The sequence below is a fragment of the Nomia melanderi genome, chromosome 4 (genome assembly GCF_051020985.1).
Source record: "Nomia melanderi isolate GNS246 chromosome 4, iyNomMela1, whole genome shotgun sequence".
Classification (NCBI taxonomy): domain Eukaryota; kingdom Metazoa; phylum Arthropoda; class Insecta; order Hymenoptera; family Halictidae; genus Nomia; species Nomia melanderi.
In genome coordinates this window covers 11,059,128-11,079,991 of record NC_135002.1, presented here as the reverse complement: position 1 = coordinate 11,079,991, position 20,864 = coordinate 11,059,128, and the positions used below count along the sequence as shown (strand labels likewise).

Sequence of the window (20,864 nt, the reverse complement as noted above, 5' to 3'; positions counted from 1 at the left end):
CTTAAAGCACCCACGTATCCGGGCGCCATATACACCACGTGACGTACCATTCAACCGTTCAACCCTTTGAGGTCCTACATTGAACGTCCCTCGACATCAATTTTCTTCGCGGGTTATATTCCCGTGTCAGGCATGACTCGACACCTTTTAGGGTGACGTTTTACGACAATTTCTTATTACACGGTATCATATACAGACGAGCGGGCTACGTGAAACAAATGCAAAAGTCCTCGTTGTAACGAATGGAGAACCTCGTAAAGTCCAGGTGCAGGGTAATTCCATGTGAGATGGCTCTGCGAGTGAAATGGCCCGATATCATTTACATTGTCGAATATCCATATTTTCAATTGTTTTTAGTGATACACTGAATCTTACACAGAAGAGTACTCAACTATTTTTCTTCTATATATTTACTCTCATAAATATATCTTCTTCGGTTAGGTATTAAAGATATTTAACCCTTTGCGCTCCAAACGTTTTTCCTATAGGCTTATCATCAACTCTGGAGTATTTTTAAAGCAAACATAAAATAAGATTACACGTATTTAAACTAAAAATAACTTTATTATCTGAACATTTTAAATATTTTTATTTTAAGAACATAATGTTTCAGCCTTAAGCTCTATAAGTCTGTTTGGTATGATATTTTACAAAGCACTCGCCAAGGTGCATTCCAGGCTTTCCGGGGCAAGTACCACAAAAATATGTTGCCCAATGTTTACTTGTATTTATTCTCATAAATATATTTTCTGTTTATTACCATTGCTACTGATTACATTAATACCAAATGTACCGCGACCGGACAGGTGTCCGGTTTCAAAATGTGATTGCAATTTCTACGTTTTCTTTAGTTCATTTAACTTCATTTACACGTTCCGTGCCACGAAAATTTCGGTTATATTTTGCTTATAAACTGTATTAATTTTTTAAATAAAATAATAACCTATATTCCAGTTTTTGTTAACTTTTATACAATTTGATATTGTTCCCTTATGTTCTCGCTGCTTTGTAACGCATACTACCACCCGTAACCATGTGTCCCTTAAAAATATTTTCTTACGGAAATTGGCGTGTACATTTACTATTTGACCCCTTCCCTTTCATTTTGTAACGAATCGTTTAACGTGTAATTGTACGAATTAATTAGTACATACAAGTGCCGGTACATTTAGTGTTAACATATATTTCATGTATACCCTGGTGTCGCTTTGGCTACATTGAAATATCATGCATACATGCCAGTAATGTAAAATGCTTTGTTTGATTTATTTACTGCGTTTGAAATGTGTATGAATTATATAGTGTATATATATGATCGGGAATAATACACAAGAATATAGAAAAACTAATAAACAACTATGTTTATTGATACTAGAACAGGTAGTCTTTAAATATAAAGAACTATGTAATAACAGCACACAACTAAAAGCAACACATTCTCAAACTCTCTTTCCGACATTTCCACTCAAAAATCATTTTCTCCTCCACAATCATTCTTCTCACAGCACTTTCAGCAAACTCTTAAACACACCCCTTCAAGGCTGAACTGGTAACCTTGAGCCTGCGACGTTATGCAAACCACTTTCTCTCGACAGTTACTGCTTTCCTCCTTTATGGCCCTTCGTTCACGTTCATCCTCACATTCACGCTGCTTAGAAATACTCTAAACTGCACTAAAATCCTAGATACTACAATTATATGAATAACATACCACGCGAAATAATTACAAACGAAGCACGATCCACAACAAATACTACAAATTCGATCATAGTCGCGAATATGTCATTGACATTAACGATGTAATAGCTCCTTTTAAAAAATCATTCATCTCTTTCCGACGTACTGTATATTCTATTGCCGACGCGATGCAGTCGTTCTCATCGAAAGAAAAAAGGTCAAGCGAGATCGCGAACAGTGAATTTCGGGCCAGCGAATGTTCGTGTAACTTTTACCCCGGACGGGTTTGGCCCGATTCGCCCGGTGTATAGAAGAATAGTTCAAGTCGCTAAGGACACCGATTAAAATTTCCCAGACCTGGTTGATTTGTACGGTCGAACGCGTGGCGGCGGCTGCTCCACTTTGAAGTGGGCAGCTGGCAAAGTTCCTATATATAAAACAAGTAGGTACGAACGGAACGTAAAGCAGACGCCGGAAATTCACCCAAATATTTAATCGCGTCAGATTCCCGCGAACAGCTTAGAAAGCGTTAACTCGATTTCTTATCGCGCTCTAATAAATCCGGAAAATTAAGCATATCCGGCCGGAGGCGGTGCGCACGTTCGCCATTCGTCCGCTCCTCAGTCCGTCTGTGTCTGCTTTCCACGTCGTTGGGTGGATTAAAATTTGCTCGATGTCTTCCGGTCCTTGGCCCAGTTTTTCCCCCTTTTACCGATCGTTTCCGTTTTCTTGAAAAATCGAATCGGGGTGTTTCCTCTATGAAATGAATTGCAATTAAAAAAATTGAAAGACTTTTTATTATTATTCTTTTATTATTACTCTTTTTTTATTATTCTTTCATTATTTTTCAGTGTACAATTTAAGCGCAATTTTCTTTTTTGTAAGTAATCCTTGGTTATGATAGTGCTAATTCATACTGTGAATGACATGGTTATAATGTAACGATATAATATAGTCAACGTTAGACAACTTCCACCCTCCTGCTGGAAGATTTGAATTGATTCGCTAAAAAGATTCGCAGTGAAGAAATATTGATAAAGAATAACTTGATTATACTCTCGTCGTCCCGATAGTACCGTATGCAAGTTTCATAATATATTTTGAATGCGGTAAGTGTTTCGTCAGAATTCCATTCATAATCACGTGCCTACAAAATGTCCGCCGAAGACGCAAGAATTCAAGAATGCGTTTCGCGTGTCCGATGAACAGATAAAAATATCTAGGACGCGACTTTATTAAATTCTCTGATGAACGACGAACGAAATTATGGAAGTTTAGACACACTTTGTATTAAGTATCGCGAACCGGGAATTTCTGGTGAACAATAAATAATAAGGTGAAAGCGTCGATAGATTCTGCGGCGATAGAATTAAACTTTCGAGCATGTCGTTACCTTATTTTCCGGGAAATGTAATGATCGGTATTTTATTAAAATTTGGTTAAAAAAGCATTTCGCTTCTATAATTTACCCGTGCATGGAAATATGATCAGATGTCGGATTTACAGGAAAAAATTGGAGGAAAAAATCTCAACTGATATTTCTGCATATTCATGAACAGGTTAAGTTGCCGTTGAATTTTTTTTCAATATTTCCAGATGAAAATCTCAGCCTTTTAATCGTAAGCGTCTTTTAATAAAAAAAAACATCCCATCGTTTCGTCCACGCGCACAGCGGCGGACTTCAAGGATGAAAAATGTATTAAACATTTAATTATCCCACATTTGAAAGCATAAGCTATATTTTTCGAAACTTTCTGAACAAGCGCCTGCTGTCGTTTCCCATTTAGATGCAAATGAAATCAAACGTGAGCCGAGCGAAACAAGCAAATGATATTCAAAATCAATAATAAGTTTGCATATTCTTTCCGAAATGTTCGGCTAAGAATAAACTATCCACGGAAGTCGGCGTATCGAGCGACGTATTATTAACTGGTCGGTCGCCATGACAGTCACCGATGACCGAAGCTTGCAAATCGTTTGAAAACAATTCTGATAAGAAAACTACTGTCGAATCCAAGTATTTGGCAACTTACATAACTAGATAATGCCATGAATACTAGAAACTTTTAAATTACAGAATAATTATTATCGCATATAACGCCCACAATTTTAAATTTCAAAATTTCAAAATTACAGAACAAGTATTATCGCGCACAACGTTCAAAATTTAAAATCTGAAAATTATAAAAATCAGCGTTCGTTTCAGTAGCAAGCTCTGCAGACACAATATTTCATCGAATGCAATAAATCGTATGTACAAAATGCGAATAAAATTCAAAGAATTTCACCAATTTCCTACACCGTGCACTCTGCATTACAAATTTAGCTGCAAACATACAAGAAAGTAATTTCATTTATTTTATGCAAGATAGAAAATGTTGAGAATCGCATATTTGTCGTAATATTCCGGTCACGGACGTGTTAAAGCTTGAACTAAATAATTTCATTTGTTCATGGAACGCACGAATTTCGCGCAATCGCGGTGTACAGGAGTATATCATTGATCTCTAATTAATACGTACCAAAGTAATGCTTGATTTAATGCTGCCGAATGTATGTACATATATACCTACACGCTCGCACGGAATGGCCCGGTATCGGCGTTCGATGGAAAGCGAAAGATGGAGTATAAAGAACACTTAGTAGAAAGAAAATTTACGACGACGATGGGGACGCTTACGTTTCGTACGAATCCCACGGGACATTGAATTCCATTGAATGCTCGACCAAACGTGCACACGGAAAATATAACTTTTTAATTAACAAACCTCACTGGTTTGGAACATCCAAATAATACTGGCGAGCAGCCATAAATATCGTTAGAATAAACAGAATGTATAGAAACGACGTGTTAAAATGATTTAACGAACTCGCGGCGGAGATCTCGCGTATGATATGTGGAGCTGTCAAAAGCGTGCCACCCGCGTATTTTATTTCCACGTAATTTCGAAACTGACGGGACGAAAATAAATGTTCGAAAATCAATTAAACAGAAGAAATGGAGAAGCTTCGATTTCTTTGAGAGGGGAAAAGATCCTTCGAGTTAGATCCATTTAGAAAGAACAGTGTTAAAAAAAATCGTTTGAATCGCTAATTAAATGATTATGTAGGAATGTAAATATATAAAAACCTGTGCAATGTCTACTGGCACTTTTTGAATTTATTTGATAAATCTTCCAAGAGTCTTGGTGTGAGATTCTTTATGAAGAAATCGATGACAAGTTGATAACTATCTTACTTCTTAGATTAAAGTCTGTTCGTGCGTTCGATTTATTGGAAAGTTTTGTATCCTTAACATTTCACATTTTAATGACAGGGGCAGAGTATTTCATGCGGAAACTATTAAGGAACTGTCAGAAACATTAGGTATGGCAGTAAGAAAGAATGACACAGATTGAGGATGCTGATATAAAGTCGTACTTTTATGCTCTCTTTCATCGAAGTCAGAAATAAATAAGGTTCTACTAAATTCAGCACTCAGAAAATCCGGTAGATCAACATGACCCATTTTGAGATTCTTCTGTTAAAATGATTGAGCAAATACAAATACAAGAAAAATGACACAGCTTTGCTTAAGAATTACTAAACAAATTGACACAGAAGAATTGAAATTTCAGTAAAGCATTGTTGTAGCTTACATAAGAAAATACAAAGTACTCAATTCTACTGTCATCACATATGATAGTTCTAACATTGCTATATCTCGATTTAAAATTCCATTAAAATTTATTAAGAAAATTCTTACTTCGCACTGTCACTTATTATTCCATACTCTATAAATAAATTCTAATTGCCAATGCTCGTTAATATAAGGTATTAAATCGTCCCATAAATAATGCAATTCCTTGTAAACATTTTAATAGAAAACTACAGAACTTTCTCGAAAGTTGCATTAAAAAGTTAATCGAAAAATGGAAAAAGATCATACGAAACAATGTTTAACACGTCAGTAACTAAAAAGTAACGTAAGTATTAATTTCTCGATTTTATAGAAGTTAGTACAAAACCAACAATATTTATGGGATAACCTAATATTTAACAAATCTTCGTATATATGGTTTCGTGAACGCAGAAAAATTCGCAGTTTAGTCGCGAGACGTGCCAATTGTTGATAGTCTGTGCCACCTACCTGAGATATGGGACTAACTGTAGACACATGAACCACTCCTCCCTTCTCTTTAATCCTTTGGTTCTGGGTTTTGTGGCGTCTAGCGTGTAGAGGACAGTCATCCGCGTTCATCTCGAACGGAACGATCGCCCGAGAAGCAGCCGGAAACCCTCATTTTCCGTCCGATTAATCCGATGGTCGAAGACTCGATGACGCAAGAACCCGTGGAGCAACTAGAAAGTTTCGAATGCGGTTTTCTCTGAAGATTCTCGCGCGAAAATTACCCGTAATTGACGATCCACTGGAGTGTTAGTGCCCGATCAAAAATTGATTCCATCGAATAGTTCTTCGTGCAGCCGAGATATTGTTTTCGATCCTTCGACAGTGAAAATATTAACGAGTGAAGGGATTCGTGGTATTTATGTGCACGTGAGTGAATAAATTTAACGTGATTTTAGAACTTATCGAATAGATATGCATATTTATATGAAAATTAACTTCGGTCAAAAGTTGGTCAGAATTTAATCAGCTTTCATTCGGAATCTATTACGATTATTATATATAATAAAATGCACAAATATTTGTTAGAATTCTGTTTCTAGGGTGTTGTTAACAAAAATTCGTATCTCCGTGAATATATTCGCTTTCTGTTTATCATATAAATTGAATTACGTGGCTTTTAAGTGATACCGAATCATTATAATTAGCCGTTAATTAAATTTTTCTGATCATTTTCCAAGCATTTGTTAATCATATAGGTAGCACGGGGGAATACTGAACGATACATATTAATCAGTAATTACTATCACGACATTTTGCAATCCCTCATTTGATCTACAACGCGAAATCAGATCAAGAGTGAAATATTGTAATGCGCGACTTCATTTTGGGGAAAATTGATTTCGAACGTTTATTGGAAATTTATGTTATTCGGTACGGTTTGGCTAACGGGTCTGCTCATTGCTTACCGTACCTACTCGTCGCTGATATTCGCAATTGCGTAACATCATTTTGTTTTACATAGATCCCATTATCCACCATGAATTTATTTACATTTATTATCGACAGAAACCTGCGATGCCGTATACTCAATTTTTGTATATTAATGAAATTTATTTTCAAAGTTTTTTAAGTGGTTGCCTGAATGTGAAAACATATCGTTATATGAGCCGTTTTTTTTTCAACTGGCATAAGTTTATTTCTAGAAAAAAATGAGTTAATGGTAGTTTTAGTGAAATATAGATATCCTCCTTTAATACTTATCATGACACGATGACGCACAATATCCTCATAAATTAATCAAAAGAAGTTTAACAGTAAAATATTATCGCGAGAATGTTTGTTAAAAGTGGAGTAAATCCATTTGCAGCTAAAAAATCGTTTATTTTCTATAACAAGCTTATTAATTATTATTGAATAATAAAATTTAACAAGCATATGGTTTTAAAAATATTACCCGAATTGATCAACGTTTGCCAATATTTTTTATGTTTATTCAAACGTAAACCCTTATATGTTAAGTGTTAAGTGTTTTCTGAATTACTCGAAAAAAATCGTAAGATGCAAAATAACCGATGTCGAACGAAAATGTTTAATAATGTAACTAAGCTGATAATAATGTAATGCAAAGATAGTAACGTTAAATAACTAATAATTCCTGTTTTTCTTTGCTACGAAAGAATAACTCCACGGAAAAACGGTCAAGATTTTCATGGCGCTGAACGTGTTAAATATCTCAACGTATGAAAAAATAGACTTACGCCATTTAAAAAAAAGAACTGCTCATATAGGAGTCGACAGCTGATTCGTTCTTCTGTCGTTCGGTTCATACAGATAACCGGTGATCAGCGTTGATATCTGGGACACGGATTCGGTATTGCTTAATTTCACGACGCGTAAAGGGGAGTTCCGCTACGACGAAAACGCATCGGTCACTCGGTAAAATTATGCAAACATCGTTTAGTTGTGGCTACAGACCTACGCTCGTAATAATTTAGCTCAGTCGACAAGCAGGTTCCAACGCGTATCGATTGATCAATCCGCGGACACGGAGACAGTCGAATTATGATCACCTAACGACAGATTAGACGCAATTGATTATACCGCTAACGTGAAATCGATAGAGCACTTTGCTAAAACTTTTCGTTAACGGTGAAACAAGGGTGGTGAGGTTTTCTAAAATATTTCAATCAATTTGAAAGCAGCTGGTACATTTTAACACTGAATTTACGAACATTTATTGTACAGTTTGCCACAATGCTTGACATATTAATCATTCAGATACTTCTATCACTTTACACATCCAAGTGCTCCACAAACAAACAGAAATCACAAAATAAAATGAAAAATATAAAAATAGCATAAACAATAATGTTAATTCTCCTTCCAAAACAGTTAACATAACTGACGAAATATATTTCTTCATAATCCATGATCAACGATTAAATATCACCGACATATAATACGCCTTTTCCAATTGTCACAAAAATTTCGTTACCTTTTGTTTTACCACATCGAATCGACGCGACTTTTGGAAGAAACGCGGAAGAATTCATTACGAACGGAATTCATTCCGGCTCGAATAGTCCGACACTTCGGCCGCCCGTTAAAAAATCACCACAGCCGACTAATCGCTTAATTCCGGCATTAAATTTCGGGTGGGTGATCGCAATTTAAGCCGCGGTTAACGCGCGGACCGAACAAGCGGTCGCGCAGCGACCTTGCGGTGTTTAATCGGCGGAAAAACCGCGATCGGACCGTTTTCTTTTTTTTTTCTTCTCCTTTTCGCCGTCGCCGGAAGATGAAAACGACTTTTTGCCGTTGGAAATCCGCGGCCGAAGGGTTCTTTTTATCCCGAATGAAAAAATTCGTGACACCGTCGCGATGCTCCGTTGCGACCGTATCTGTCGTGGAACGAGGGGGAGAGAGAAAAAAAAACTTTCGCGCATCAACCGAAAATCGTAAAAATACGCCGTTACCGCGAGCCATTTGGAAAGATCGATCGATCCCGCGAACACTTTCCGAATGATCGATGTCCCGTTTCGCGGCGTCTTTCTCCGAAATGGACGATTCGTTTGTCCCACGAATAAATCACCGATTCTCCTTTGCGGTACTCCGCGTCTGGTTGAACAACGATTCAAACATTGAAACGACGACTGGAGACTTTCGGAAATTCGAAGAACGAGTAATTAACCCTTTGCGCTCGACAGATGATTCTCAGTCACTACTAGATTTGAAGTAATAAGATTACAGTTTTGTATATGATATTATGCTTTGTATAATGCATCGGTAGGTGATTTATTAAAATAAAATAGCTTTGTTTGTTAACCTCTTGCCCTATGATTTAGTTCTTAGATATGATCGATGCAACTACTCTATCGTTAATGATTTATCAATAAAAGACACGATTTTTATACTTATTCTACGTCTACGTTTACTTCAGAGTTTAACGATTAAGAATAGAAAAGTATTTAATTTATATTTAGAAAATATGAATTAGATTTCTCAAACTCAGTCCGAAATTTTCGACACGAATCTGACATGATATTGTATGTGATGGGGTTAATTTATGTACGGTTTCTGACTAATTAGTTTCAAAGAATGACGTTTATGTCTTATTGAAATGTATTGAATATTTCTAGTGATACATTTTCGACTGTAAAGGGTCATTCAACTCGTCATGAAGGAATGGCACGCGCTAAGGTGTGCACACTTCTCAAAGAGATCGCAACAACTAACTAGTTCTAGTGTTAACACTAGGTTTACATTTCTCGTACAGTTTATTGCATTGTCCCTAGGAAAATTGATGTTCGTCCATTTAGATCTTGGAAATCGCAGGTTCGAAGACAGACAATTAGAATACGTATTCGTATAATTAATATACTGTACTTTCAGTCGACATTAATATTATTCAGGTGACAGATGAAACAATAAATATACAGACATATTCCATCGAACGATTTCTAAGCGGTCGCGTGATTTAAAGAGTCAATCGGTTAGCCAAACCACCGGGAGTCCTGTTCATTAAAATTTCAGTACGATTTTCGCGCGTATACCGGGCGGAAGTTACTAGCGAAGTTCGTTTATTCGGATTATGTGATACGCGGGCAAAAAAGGAAAGAAAATTGTTTTCACCGGTGCTCGCGCGTTGCAGGTGTTGCACGTGTTACGTAAAACGAAACGCCCGCGATTGTTTCGTCGGCGCACTGGGATATAGGTGGAGGAAGAGAGAGGTCGCAGCTTGTTTTTCCAACAACGAGCGCAATTCTCGCGTTCGTGCGCGGCCGCGCATCAGAAAATCAGTATTAATTTGCGCTTGTTCGCGATGTATTTTGTACAGGAGAACAGTTTATCGACGAAAAGAAAAAAAAGTATTTTCAGATGCACACGTGAAAGCTTACATTCCGATGTAACCGTTCGGCGCGAGTACGCGCGCGCGTAAAGTATAATCCAGATTTGTTGCGAAATAAATCGCGTACACGCCACACGGAATTTATTTCGCCGTGGACTCGAATCGGCCGACCGAATTCGTTATCATCTAAATATTGAGCGATTCTTTCTCGATCAGTTCTCGAAAATCGGTGATACCCACCGATCGTATTCTCGCGATCGCTGCAGGTGAATACAAAGATTCTCGCCTGAAGTCTATTGATTGTTTATCTTGTTAACCTGTTAACTGTGGAATTTATTTTGAAAGATCTCTCGTTTTGCGAGAGTATACACTAGAGTATATTTTAATGAAAGCCAAAACAAAATATAGAAGAATTACATGTTTATCTGAAAAAATGAATAATTCATCGTTGAAAAACAGTATCGTTTCAAGCTTTGAAATGACGTGTATACTCGTGAAACGCAGTTAACTGGTTAAAGGTGCATGTTAACACATTGCCGATCGCTAAGGGTTTGCAGAAATTGCCTACCAGACCGGCGATTTTAGATATGTGCAATTATTTTGGAAGTTTAATGAAACTGCAATAATTTGTTGATGTTATATATTTGATTGAACCTTCTTTTGTTTAGACATAAGTATCTCTAAAATTTTGTTCGTTTATGATATATGGTGAAACAGTTGCCTTTGTGTAATGGCACGATACAAATATTACAGATGTAGCACGAGAAAACTCGTTTCCGGTCGTCAACTATGTGATATAAAAACGAGAAATCTCGTTCTCGGTCGACAATGTGTTAATTGACTAATACAAGTGACATTAAAAAAAGAAATTAATCATTGTCATGTTTGGTGGTTTTTTCACCTCTTCATTAGTCTTTTAACCCCTTCGCTACCAGTATTTCTTTCAATAACAGTCTCCGGGGTTGCAATATTTTATTGAACAAAATATATCGTCTATACGAACTACAAATAGTAATCAAGAAAAATATCTTCCTCCATATTATACCATGCGTTGCAATATTAGATGAAAACACATAAATGTGATTTACTCTTCTTTACTCAAAATATAAAACATTAACCGTCGTAAATATGCGACGCTGGTAGTGAACGTGGTAATTAATTAATGTTATCCGTTGCGTGTAATTAAAAAAAAGTGAAATACTGGAGTATAATGTAATATGACATAATAACTGGAGCACATTAAGGTATATTTTAAGTAAATTCCAGTAACAAAGATACTTTCGTATTAATTATTTAATATAAATAACAATATGTTGTTCATTTATAGCCGATTCCAAATAAAACTTATTTTAGAGTATTTTATTCCCGTTTACCACGTTTCTTGTTTAATGGATAGAAAGCTGGGAATGCGTGGTTTCGTCGATGAGATTTTTTCTCTCTTTCCACACGCGAGTCCAATGTATTACATTTTTTAGGCGTAACCAGCGCCTTACGAACTAGTGCAACGTTCATAATAAATATGTGTTTGCAAATCAGTCAAATCTGATGTTTGACGAAGTCACTGAAAACTTTAACTTCCTTCATAATAAATGTCCTGAGCAACCTCGCGCGCGTACTACATACGTCGATACACTGTATTATTGATTGCCTTGCGCATTCGAGTATCTCCAGTTGATTTTTGTTTGCGCCGCTTCCGTTCACTAAAGGTTTTTCCAATTTCCGTGGAATTTATGGTAGAACAAGAACACACTACAAATCCAAGTGAATTTAGGAGACACCGCGGAGTTTAGAGCACGAATGGTGCTATTACTTTAATAGTCAAACGAGAAAATGATCTATAGCGGTTTTAAAGCCGAACAAGATTGAACTTTTAGCCTGTTGTAAAACATTCTACCCCCATATTACAACATAATCTCTTTCATTTCATTTTAATGCAACAATCAATTATATAATGCCATCATTTAATGTATAAAAATAAATATTTAGAAAATATTCATATACATACAGATACTTTCACTACTAATATTACACTATACATATAATAATTTTTCCTCTTCATTTCAATACATTATCCATTATTTTATAATAATCATTTTCAATAACACTATTACTGAAATCGTTCAGTGACAGAATGTAGGAAGGAATGAGTATTCAAAGTCACCTCGAGAGATATTCGTATTGTACCTCAGCATCGTGGTAATTATTAACATTAAACATACTGCGATAGTAAACTGATCGGTTTTAAAATTTGATAAAAAATTTAGCGTTTTCTTTTGAACATTTAACTTAATACAATTCCTATGTTTTCCGATTAATCAATATTTCAATTTTTGTTGCCTTTCTTTTCCGTTTCCACTAAGAAAAATTGATCATCTAATTAGTTTATTTATATTTTGTAACCTGTTATTTGACTGGTTACGGTAGGAATAAGTAATATACAAAGTGCCGATACGTTTAGTGTTAATGAATTCGTGTTACGGTAGTACAAGGATGCGTGATCAAAACGGCGCCGTATGAGAATATTATATACGCGCATGTTTCTAAATCGAATCAACGGTAGTATTAAGTAATCCGAGGAATTTCGGTTTAAGAAGATCGCACGAGTAACACGTTTCGTTCTCGTGTTTCGAGAATGACAGTGACGTTTCGTCGACGAGTGATACATTGAAATTCTGTGACCATTGCCGTTTCGCCGTGAATCGCAGAAGAAACGAAGAGACAACGAGACTCGTGAAAGGGAAATATGAATTTTTTGTGCCGTGCAATCGCCTACTATTTTCTAATTGTTTATTTAAAGGGTCTACTGCAAACCTTGAAGCTCTATTCCGGACATCCGGCGGATTTGGTAAAGTGCACAGCGGACTTCAACGTGAGTATACTTCCAATTTTTAAAATCGTTCAATGGATTTCATAGAAACAGTAGCACGTCCGTATGTGTGTGATATTACGCGATATCAAACTGATTTGAACGTAACGTTACGTTTTTCAATTGATTAAAATTCATTAATCGATGGATAATGATTTTAATTAATTAATTATTAAAAAGACAACGTGCAACAAATATTCGGGTATTTCTAATATATGGATGATGAATATAAATCATTAAAAAATAACGCTTTTTTCTTGGTAATTAAATGTATAATGTTGATGAATAATTAACAAAACGAGATTACACATACGATCGACCATGTGACCACGAGAAGATGCTCCCTTGTTCATCGCGTGCCCACTGCCGCGGTTTACATGAACGCCTCAACACTTTATTATGGCTACGAATTATTTTTGTTGGGGGAGTTTTCTGGAGTATCTGTTTTACTTCAACATGTAACTTGTCTTCTTAAACTTGATATATCAGTGTACTATTTATAGTATTTATCATTGTGAATGTTTGCTGTTCTATTTTTCTCAGTTTCTTTCGGTTAGATATATATTGTTCCAACAATTATAAATATTCTTCATCGTAGACGAAATATGCTCAAAAAAGATTTGTTTTCTTTCGTCTAGCATTATTTACCACGATATACTAAGTTCCCAATCTTATTCATTTTACTAGTTTCCTTATCTTAATCTTACTTATTTTATTAGTTCCTTTACGAAACGTTCACGAAGTGATTCGTGGTTTGAAATAGTTTTAAATGCTGCATACGAAGTTGTTCCAAAATATTTTTAAATTCTCTTCAAACATCGTACATTGTTCCCATAACACTCGTATTTATCCATTTCCTACGAAACTGTGTCGCAATTAAAACATGAGTTATCAGAATTTATAAGTGCTGGCGTAAAACGGCTACGCATAAAACTGATTTAACAAGTTTCTATGGCACAAGGAAACGTTAATAATTAAATATCCATTTCGGGTTACGTCGACGCGAACGGTGTAAAAGATTAAATTTTTCAACGTCGCGCACGAGCCATTTTGATTTTTACGTATGACTTTTGTGCAGGATCAAGGCCGTTTTTTTTTGCGACGTAACGTCGAGGAAAATTCATTTCATCCCGATGCGTGAATTTATACCTCGTTCGATATAGCGTGCATATTGTAATGTTTCATTTTTCGCAATTTCCACAAGGCATTCATCCGTTCATTTCATCCGAAAAGAATTATCTACTTTCGATCTTACACTGTGTACAATCAATGCCAATGTAACTAAAAATTTCAATAAATGGAGAATGGAACGATCAATTTTCGGTGAGTCTCTTCATAAAAAATGCGTTTGTGAATTGAAACCATCTGCTGTCGAATCGACCATCAATAAAAACGGAAAATACACATTAACGGGCTCAAACGAAATCGTTATATATCATTTCTAATTTAACTATCAAAATGATGATTTAATTAGCAAAAACTGGTTGACGATAAACAAATTTCAGAATATATTCCCGAAAATTACCTCTCGAATATTTAAACCAAACGTTCTATCCGCTTCACGCATGGAACCGATTAATTAACCCGTTATTCCGAAAAAGTTCGCGAATCAAAATTCCAGAAAAAAAATAACGATCTTTGGCGTGCATCCCGTTCGGTTACACGTATCATAGCTCCTTTTTTGCACAGTGTCCCTTATATAACGCGCTATTCACGAGTAATTCAGGATCGTTAAGTAAATTGCTCCGTATATTCCCCTTTCTGTAATTTGCATACATTACCCCGCGAAAAGACGTCCATAGTAAAATAATTATGCCTGGAACGGTAGAAAAAAAGAGCGACAGAGAGAGAGAGATAGGGGGGAGAGAGAGAGAGAGTGAAAGAGAGAGTGAGAGTGAGAAAGAGCGAGGGGGGATGGTAAAAAAAGTACCAAAAAATCGTGGAAAATTGTCGGTGCTTCCCAATAGGTCACCGAAACCCAATGGGATAGCCCCGGGGGGCCAGCGTTGCACCGCGAATGGATCCCGATGAGTCAGCAACGATAAATCGAGCGATTTATGAAGCGGCACGAGCAACGGACCATTCTCGAGGAATAATCTCGCTATCGACGTGCGTACGCACAGGCAAAGCAGAAACGCAGCGAAATCTTGTCCCGAGTCTAGAGTCGAACGCGCGATTTCTTAACCCTTGAGTTCCTGGTGGCACCGCTTTCATACCACACATTTCAATATCGATAAAATGCGAAGCACCAGTGCGCTAGTCTCGAAGCCACCATCATGAAATCGATATACTTAATGACAGCCTGTGTTTTTCTGAAAGTTAGAATAACATTTTTTATAAGAATATTTGTTTTCATTAAAAATGATAAGTTTGTAAGAGATAGAATATGGAATAGAAATGACAACGAAATAATATTCTGTCATACCGTGTCATACTATATTCACTAATGATAGTAACAAGATTAAATGTAATAGAAGTTCAACCCGCTGTCTTACGATTTCTTTCTCAACTATGATCGATGCGAGTCTCGCAAATGATTTATTGAAAAATAGAAAAAAATTCTAGGCATATGCGACGGAGTTAAACACTTCTTCAGATCGCTATCCTGAAAAGAGTGTCGCAAATTTCTTGTCGATCTATCTACGCGTAAAACCATTCGCAGAAAACAATCATTATTAATCGACTCTCTTGTTCTGATGTTCTCTTGCTGTTGTTGCAATGTTTAATAGCTACTGTTCATCCGGAACGTAGAGGAAGCTTAATAAGACCATCAATTAAGAATATCAATCTACGGGCATCCGTTGTTCATCAACGAGAAACGGATTATAGATAACTAACGCATATTATCACCCATAACGTTTCGTACTAGTTGACTCGGCGCCAGTAAAATTATTGACGTTGTTCCGGAATTATCGAACCAAAACCGAATTTTCTTGCTGATCCCAACGTTCAATTTTCAATTATCTGCTTATTTATCTATATATCTATCTTTCTCTCTCTCTCTCTCTCTCTCTCTCTCTCTCTCTCGCTCGCTCGCTTGCGAGATCATAAATTCCACAAGAAATAAATCGAGCGAAACACGGGGCGGAAGTTATCCACGCAATCCGTGTCAATGGGAAAATGAGGGAAATGAAGGAATGAAAGAGGGGGATAGAGAGAGAAGGAGAGAGGGTGATAGGGTAGGCGACAGGTGGGCGGGGGGGGGGGGGGAGAAAGGGACGAACGCAGGTGAAAAAATGGACAGACCCCGGGAGCAAACAAAGACGTGCGATTGACACTTTCTACTCGTCGATTTATTTAATTTGTCAACGTCAGTTAAGCGGAGCTTGAAGTGTCGGCTGGCTCGATGCGGGGAATCTTCAATCAAAATATGACGAAAGTGAAGCGCGACGCGGCCCCGTTTTAACCGTAATTAATTTCGGCACAGATTCGTATCACCGCTGATAATTCCGATCCGATTATCGGACCACCCCCACGCGATTCTCGCAGATACGCGTTTCACGCCCACGAAATATAATTACTGGAGCGTGTTCGTGAAAACGAACGGGTTTTCTTTTCTTTCACGAAGACGATAATAACACTGTGAAACAAATATTGACCTATGTTAGTTTTTGCAATAGCCACTATGTAATTCTTATAGAGTTCCTTACCCTAAATACGAATCCGGAAACCAAATTGCTGGGTCAGGTCCAGTTTTCGAGAAAACTGGCATTTTGTAAAAACGGTCGAATTTTTCAGAAAACCAAGTGTTACGTGAAAACTAAAAACGATAGGCAGTTAAAATTTGTCGCAAAAAATAAAGGAGACTTGCCTGATCACGTAGCTATAAAAATTTTGAATTTTGAGTATCATTAAATGTTTGTAAACGGTGATCAAAGTTTAAAAAAAGGTAGATGAGCGTACTTTGTATGCACTTCTGTTACATTTCTACGAAAAGTGGGTTGGCCAGCACGAATTTGCTGTGCACCATTGGATTCTGCAGACATTTCTGAAGAGGAACCCCCCTGCGGGAAGCGTGACATCGGGTTTTCTTTGGGACAGGGTAAGAAAATGTCCGCGAACGGAACTTTCGCGCCACACGGCCATCGCTCGCCGACCACAGCTATGCAGGGCCGTGACTACGTGCTGTATAGACCTGGACCCCGGTCACTTCTTATATGTATATATAATGTTTAATTGTTTTATAAATTTTCATCATAGTTATGAGAAAACTTTTCACGGTCGTACCGTTTTAAATAATTTGATGTTTAATATGTGAATACACATATACGAGTAATATTATTACGATGATTAACACTGAAACTATCGAATCAGACAAGATGGTCGGTATAAATTTCATTCTCTGTCGATTATTAATATTTTGAAAGTATTAGATATATGAAATGTTTTGAAAAACTAATCAAGTTTACTGGAACTATAACGAATATTCGAGTATACTCAGTAGTATTAGTGTTAATTTAAAAATACTTCCAGTAAACTTCCAGCAAATATTGGGTTGTATGCGTGAAAAGAAGTGTAAGCCTTTACGAGGGATTTTGAGAGTAAATACATGGTTCTACATATGTAAAGAATGAAGTATTTACTAGAAACTGAATTTTTTGGTAAATAGTTATAACTGGTATGGATATCAGTTTTAGGCTTAATTTCTTTGGCTTAATTTCTGCCTTTTGCAGTCTTTATTTGAAATTTTCTATCGTTTACTATTTAATACTAGTAAAAGATTATGCATTATAGATCTAGCATTTGCCTTTATTTGTACTTTGTAGTTTTCTTATTTCGCAGTTAGTGATATCTTAAAAGTATCTATTTAATATTCGGCACGATTTGAAGAATACATAGTTGAAAAAAATAGTGTATTTTTGAAAATAAGTAGTTTCACTTGACAATATGATGAATATCCGAAAAAAACGAAAGAAATCTGTTGTTATAATTTTTAATGAAGATTACATATCAATCATATTAAACTCATGGTAGTTCTACTATTAATACTTCTAAGCATTTACTTTTTTTTCATGCATACGACCTATTAAAGTAAACATTTCACCCCGGAATACTCCAACGCGCAAATAATAATCGAATCGAAATATAATAAATTACCATGATCATTGTTATCGCCATCGTGCGCCGCATTCCCTGGGAAATTTCATCCCCCGTTAAAATATCCGCTTATTCTTCCACCCGATATGTAGATTGCTATTAATAGCAAGTGTCGATACATTATCGTTCACAATATTTTACGAAATATTTTTTACCGGGGATCAAGGGATTTAGGACGAAACATGCGAAGAATTTCGAAGTTTTCTACGTCATAAAAATTACATAACTACGCTGCAGGTTGTGCGCTTTTCGTGAAACATGGCCGACCGTAAAACGGAATTAAATTAAACGATTCGATTAATCGTAAGACCGTGAAAATTGTTATATTATTTTTTATTCATTGACGTGTTTAAATTGATTACTATTGGAATGCCAATTATTTAATTTATATTACAACGCTGTTTAATTATATACGTGAACAATTGATTTTTCTTCGAGTTTCCCCTTTTTTCTCTTATTTTTTTGCATTTAATTTTTGTTAACTTCATTAGACACTAAAGCTTAACGATTAAACGATTGAACTTTTACGCCTCCTATAATATCTTTTTTCATTATACTTTTATAACATTGCTTTAAGATCTGAGGTCATTAGCAACGTTCAATATTTAACAACCTACAATTTCATATATAATTTTGTGATAGTCAAGAACTGAATATTCCTTGTCACTACTTTGTATAGTTTATAATAAATATGCACACAGAAAAATCATGGAATTTGTGTGCTTTTCTAGTCAATTATTAACGATAAATGGTTCTAATAAAAACAACTGCGAAGATACACCCTAAAGAAGTGGGTTAAGTAACTAAGAATCAATCATTTTGCTGCCTAAAACGTTTCTGAAGAATTTAGAAGCGCGTGTCGATAAATAATTTCGACCAAACGATGTATATGCAAGTCATGTTCGTCACGTAGAGATACGGAACGTGGACGCGGGAAAAATATCGCTCACACAAATTCCGCGATCGAAGATCGATTAAAAGTCACTTTAAAATACGTCATCCATTACTTACGAGCTAGGTATAGCAAAAAAAAAAGTGTGACAGTGTTTAACGCGCACGCAAACCGTAATTGATCCACTTTATCGGGAACGGAAATGCTTGGCTTATATATGTACCTTTAAAACATAAATTTCATAGGTTCCCGATCGTTTCGCGGTATTTCAATGATCTAATTAATCGATGTGACTCTTCTGTCGACGTATCACGGGTTTAATTAAAAGTATCAAATATGTTCGCCGATTTTTTCGGCAACCCATTACGGGAGCTGTCAGTAAAGCAGAATTTCACTCTGTACCGATTTCTGTCAGAAAATTTTCACTAGAACCTTTTTTTCCCAGCATGAACCAGTCCTATGCAAATTCCTCTGGATAAAATAAATTCGGTACGTTGAACAAAGTTATATTTACAAATCTGTCTTTTTCATTGAAACGTCCGTCCACATTGACTTCCACGTAGTCAGCACGCGCCATCCGTAGTATAGAGAAAAAAAACAACACCCGTTACGTTTAACTTTGAAAGAAGAAGTGAAATGTTTATTTTTCACCAGCGGGTGTGAAATTCATGAAGTAACGCTGCGTATTTGTCACGAGATTTGTATTTACGATGACAAAGGAGTAAACTTTGGAAATAATTAACCCTGTCACGTTCTCGGGTCAGTTTTTACCCATTCACCTTTTCATTTTCTTTTTTAAGGAATTTCAATTTCTACTCAGATTATAATATGTTGGCATTCCTTAACGTAAACTTTAAGACTTTCACTGTCGAATATTATCCAGTCGAAACAATTTTTTTGACAAAGCAGAAACTAAAAAGTCATGATTCATTGTAATAATTGCTCTACTACCTTCTTATATCTCATACATCCAATAAAATTCGGCTCGATCGATTCGCCACCATGAAAATTAATATTTCAGTTTATCTAAAAAATGGTGAGGTGATAATCAAAGCGTTAACATAATACATCGTGAAATTCCATAAAAATGGAAGTTACATAATTATTGTTGGATAATAACGTTATGTTACGAAAGTTTTCATTTTCTTTTCAATTCGTTTCTGTTCCCAATTTACTCGCGTTCTCATTTTGTCAACGGTACTTTCGAGTACAGAAATGTAATGTACGAAAATGATAATTAGACTATGCGTTAATATGTTTTAATTTTGAATTTTCAATGATACTTCGAATGTACAACATGAAACTCAGGACCGTGGCGGGGCTAAATCCGTCACCCGTGGAGAGTTGACATCCAGATTGCTTTATTAACGTGAAGTGTGTAATGTCCACGTTGTCAAGGGGAGGAGAGACCAAACGCAGAGAACAGCCCTAAATGTGACGTAATGTGAAATTACAAAGGAAGAGAGAGACAAAGAAGTAAGATTAAAACTGTTCACTCGATTGTTGTGGAACGAGATAGAAACGGGCGAAGGGTTTCACTTGATCGGCACTCCTCCGACAGGAACTCGGGGAAAATATATATGATTCTTCGCGAAATGCTCCCAGAAGGGAGCGCAAAGAGTTGTTTCTAGTTTCATTCCGGTAATTCGGTTTCCATTAAACGATTTCAGTAGACTGTGTACCCCGTCGATCCCTTTGAGAGTCGAACTGCGAACAAAAAAAAGGATCAACGGCAAAAGGGACGAAAACTCAAAACGAAAGTTTGAATAACAGCGAAAGAGAAGGTAACACGAAGTAACGGGGACCGGTATTTTCGTAATTTCCTGCAAATCCATATTTGCGGAACGAAGCTGAACAAACGTTGGAAAACCGG

General features: G+C 36.3%; 1 protein-coding gene across 7 annotated transcripts in view; it reads left to right on the top strand.

Annotated features, from left to right (window-relative positions):
• Mp (collagen XV/XVIII-type protein multiplexin) overlaps positions 1-20,864 on the top strand; it is a 393,214-nt gene that overhangs the window by 300,956 nt on the left and 71,394 nt on the right. For 6 of the 7 annotated variants that reach the window (XM_076366515.1, XM_076366514.1, XM_076366511.1 and 3 more), the window contains exon 6: positions 12,934-13,005. The exons of the other annotated variant lie outside the window; for it this stretch is intronic. In XM_076366515.1, the coding sequence (XP_076222630.1) occupies positions 12,934-13,005 (72 nt within the window). The remainder of the gene's footprint in view (positions 1-12,933; positions 13,006-20,864) is intronic. 7 annotated transcript variants of the gene reach the window in all.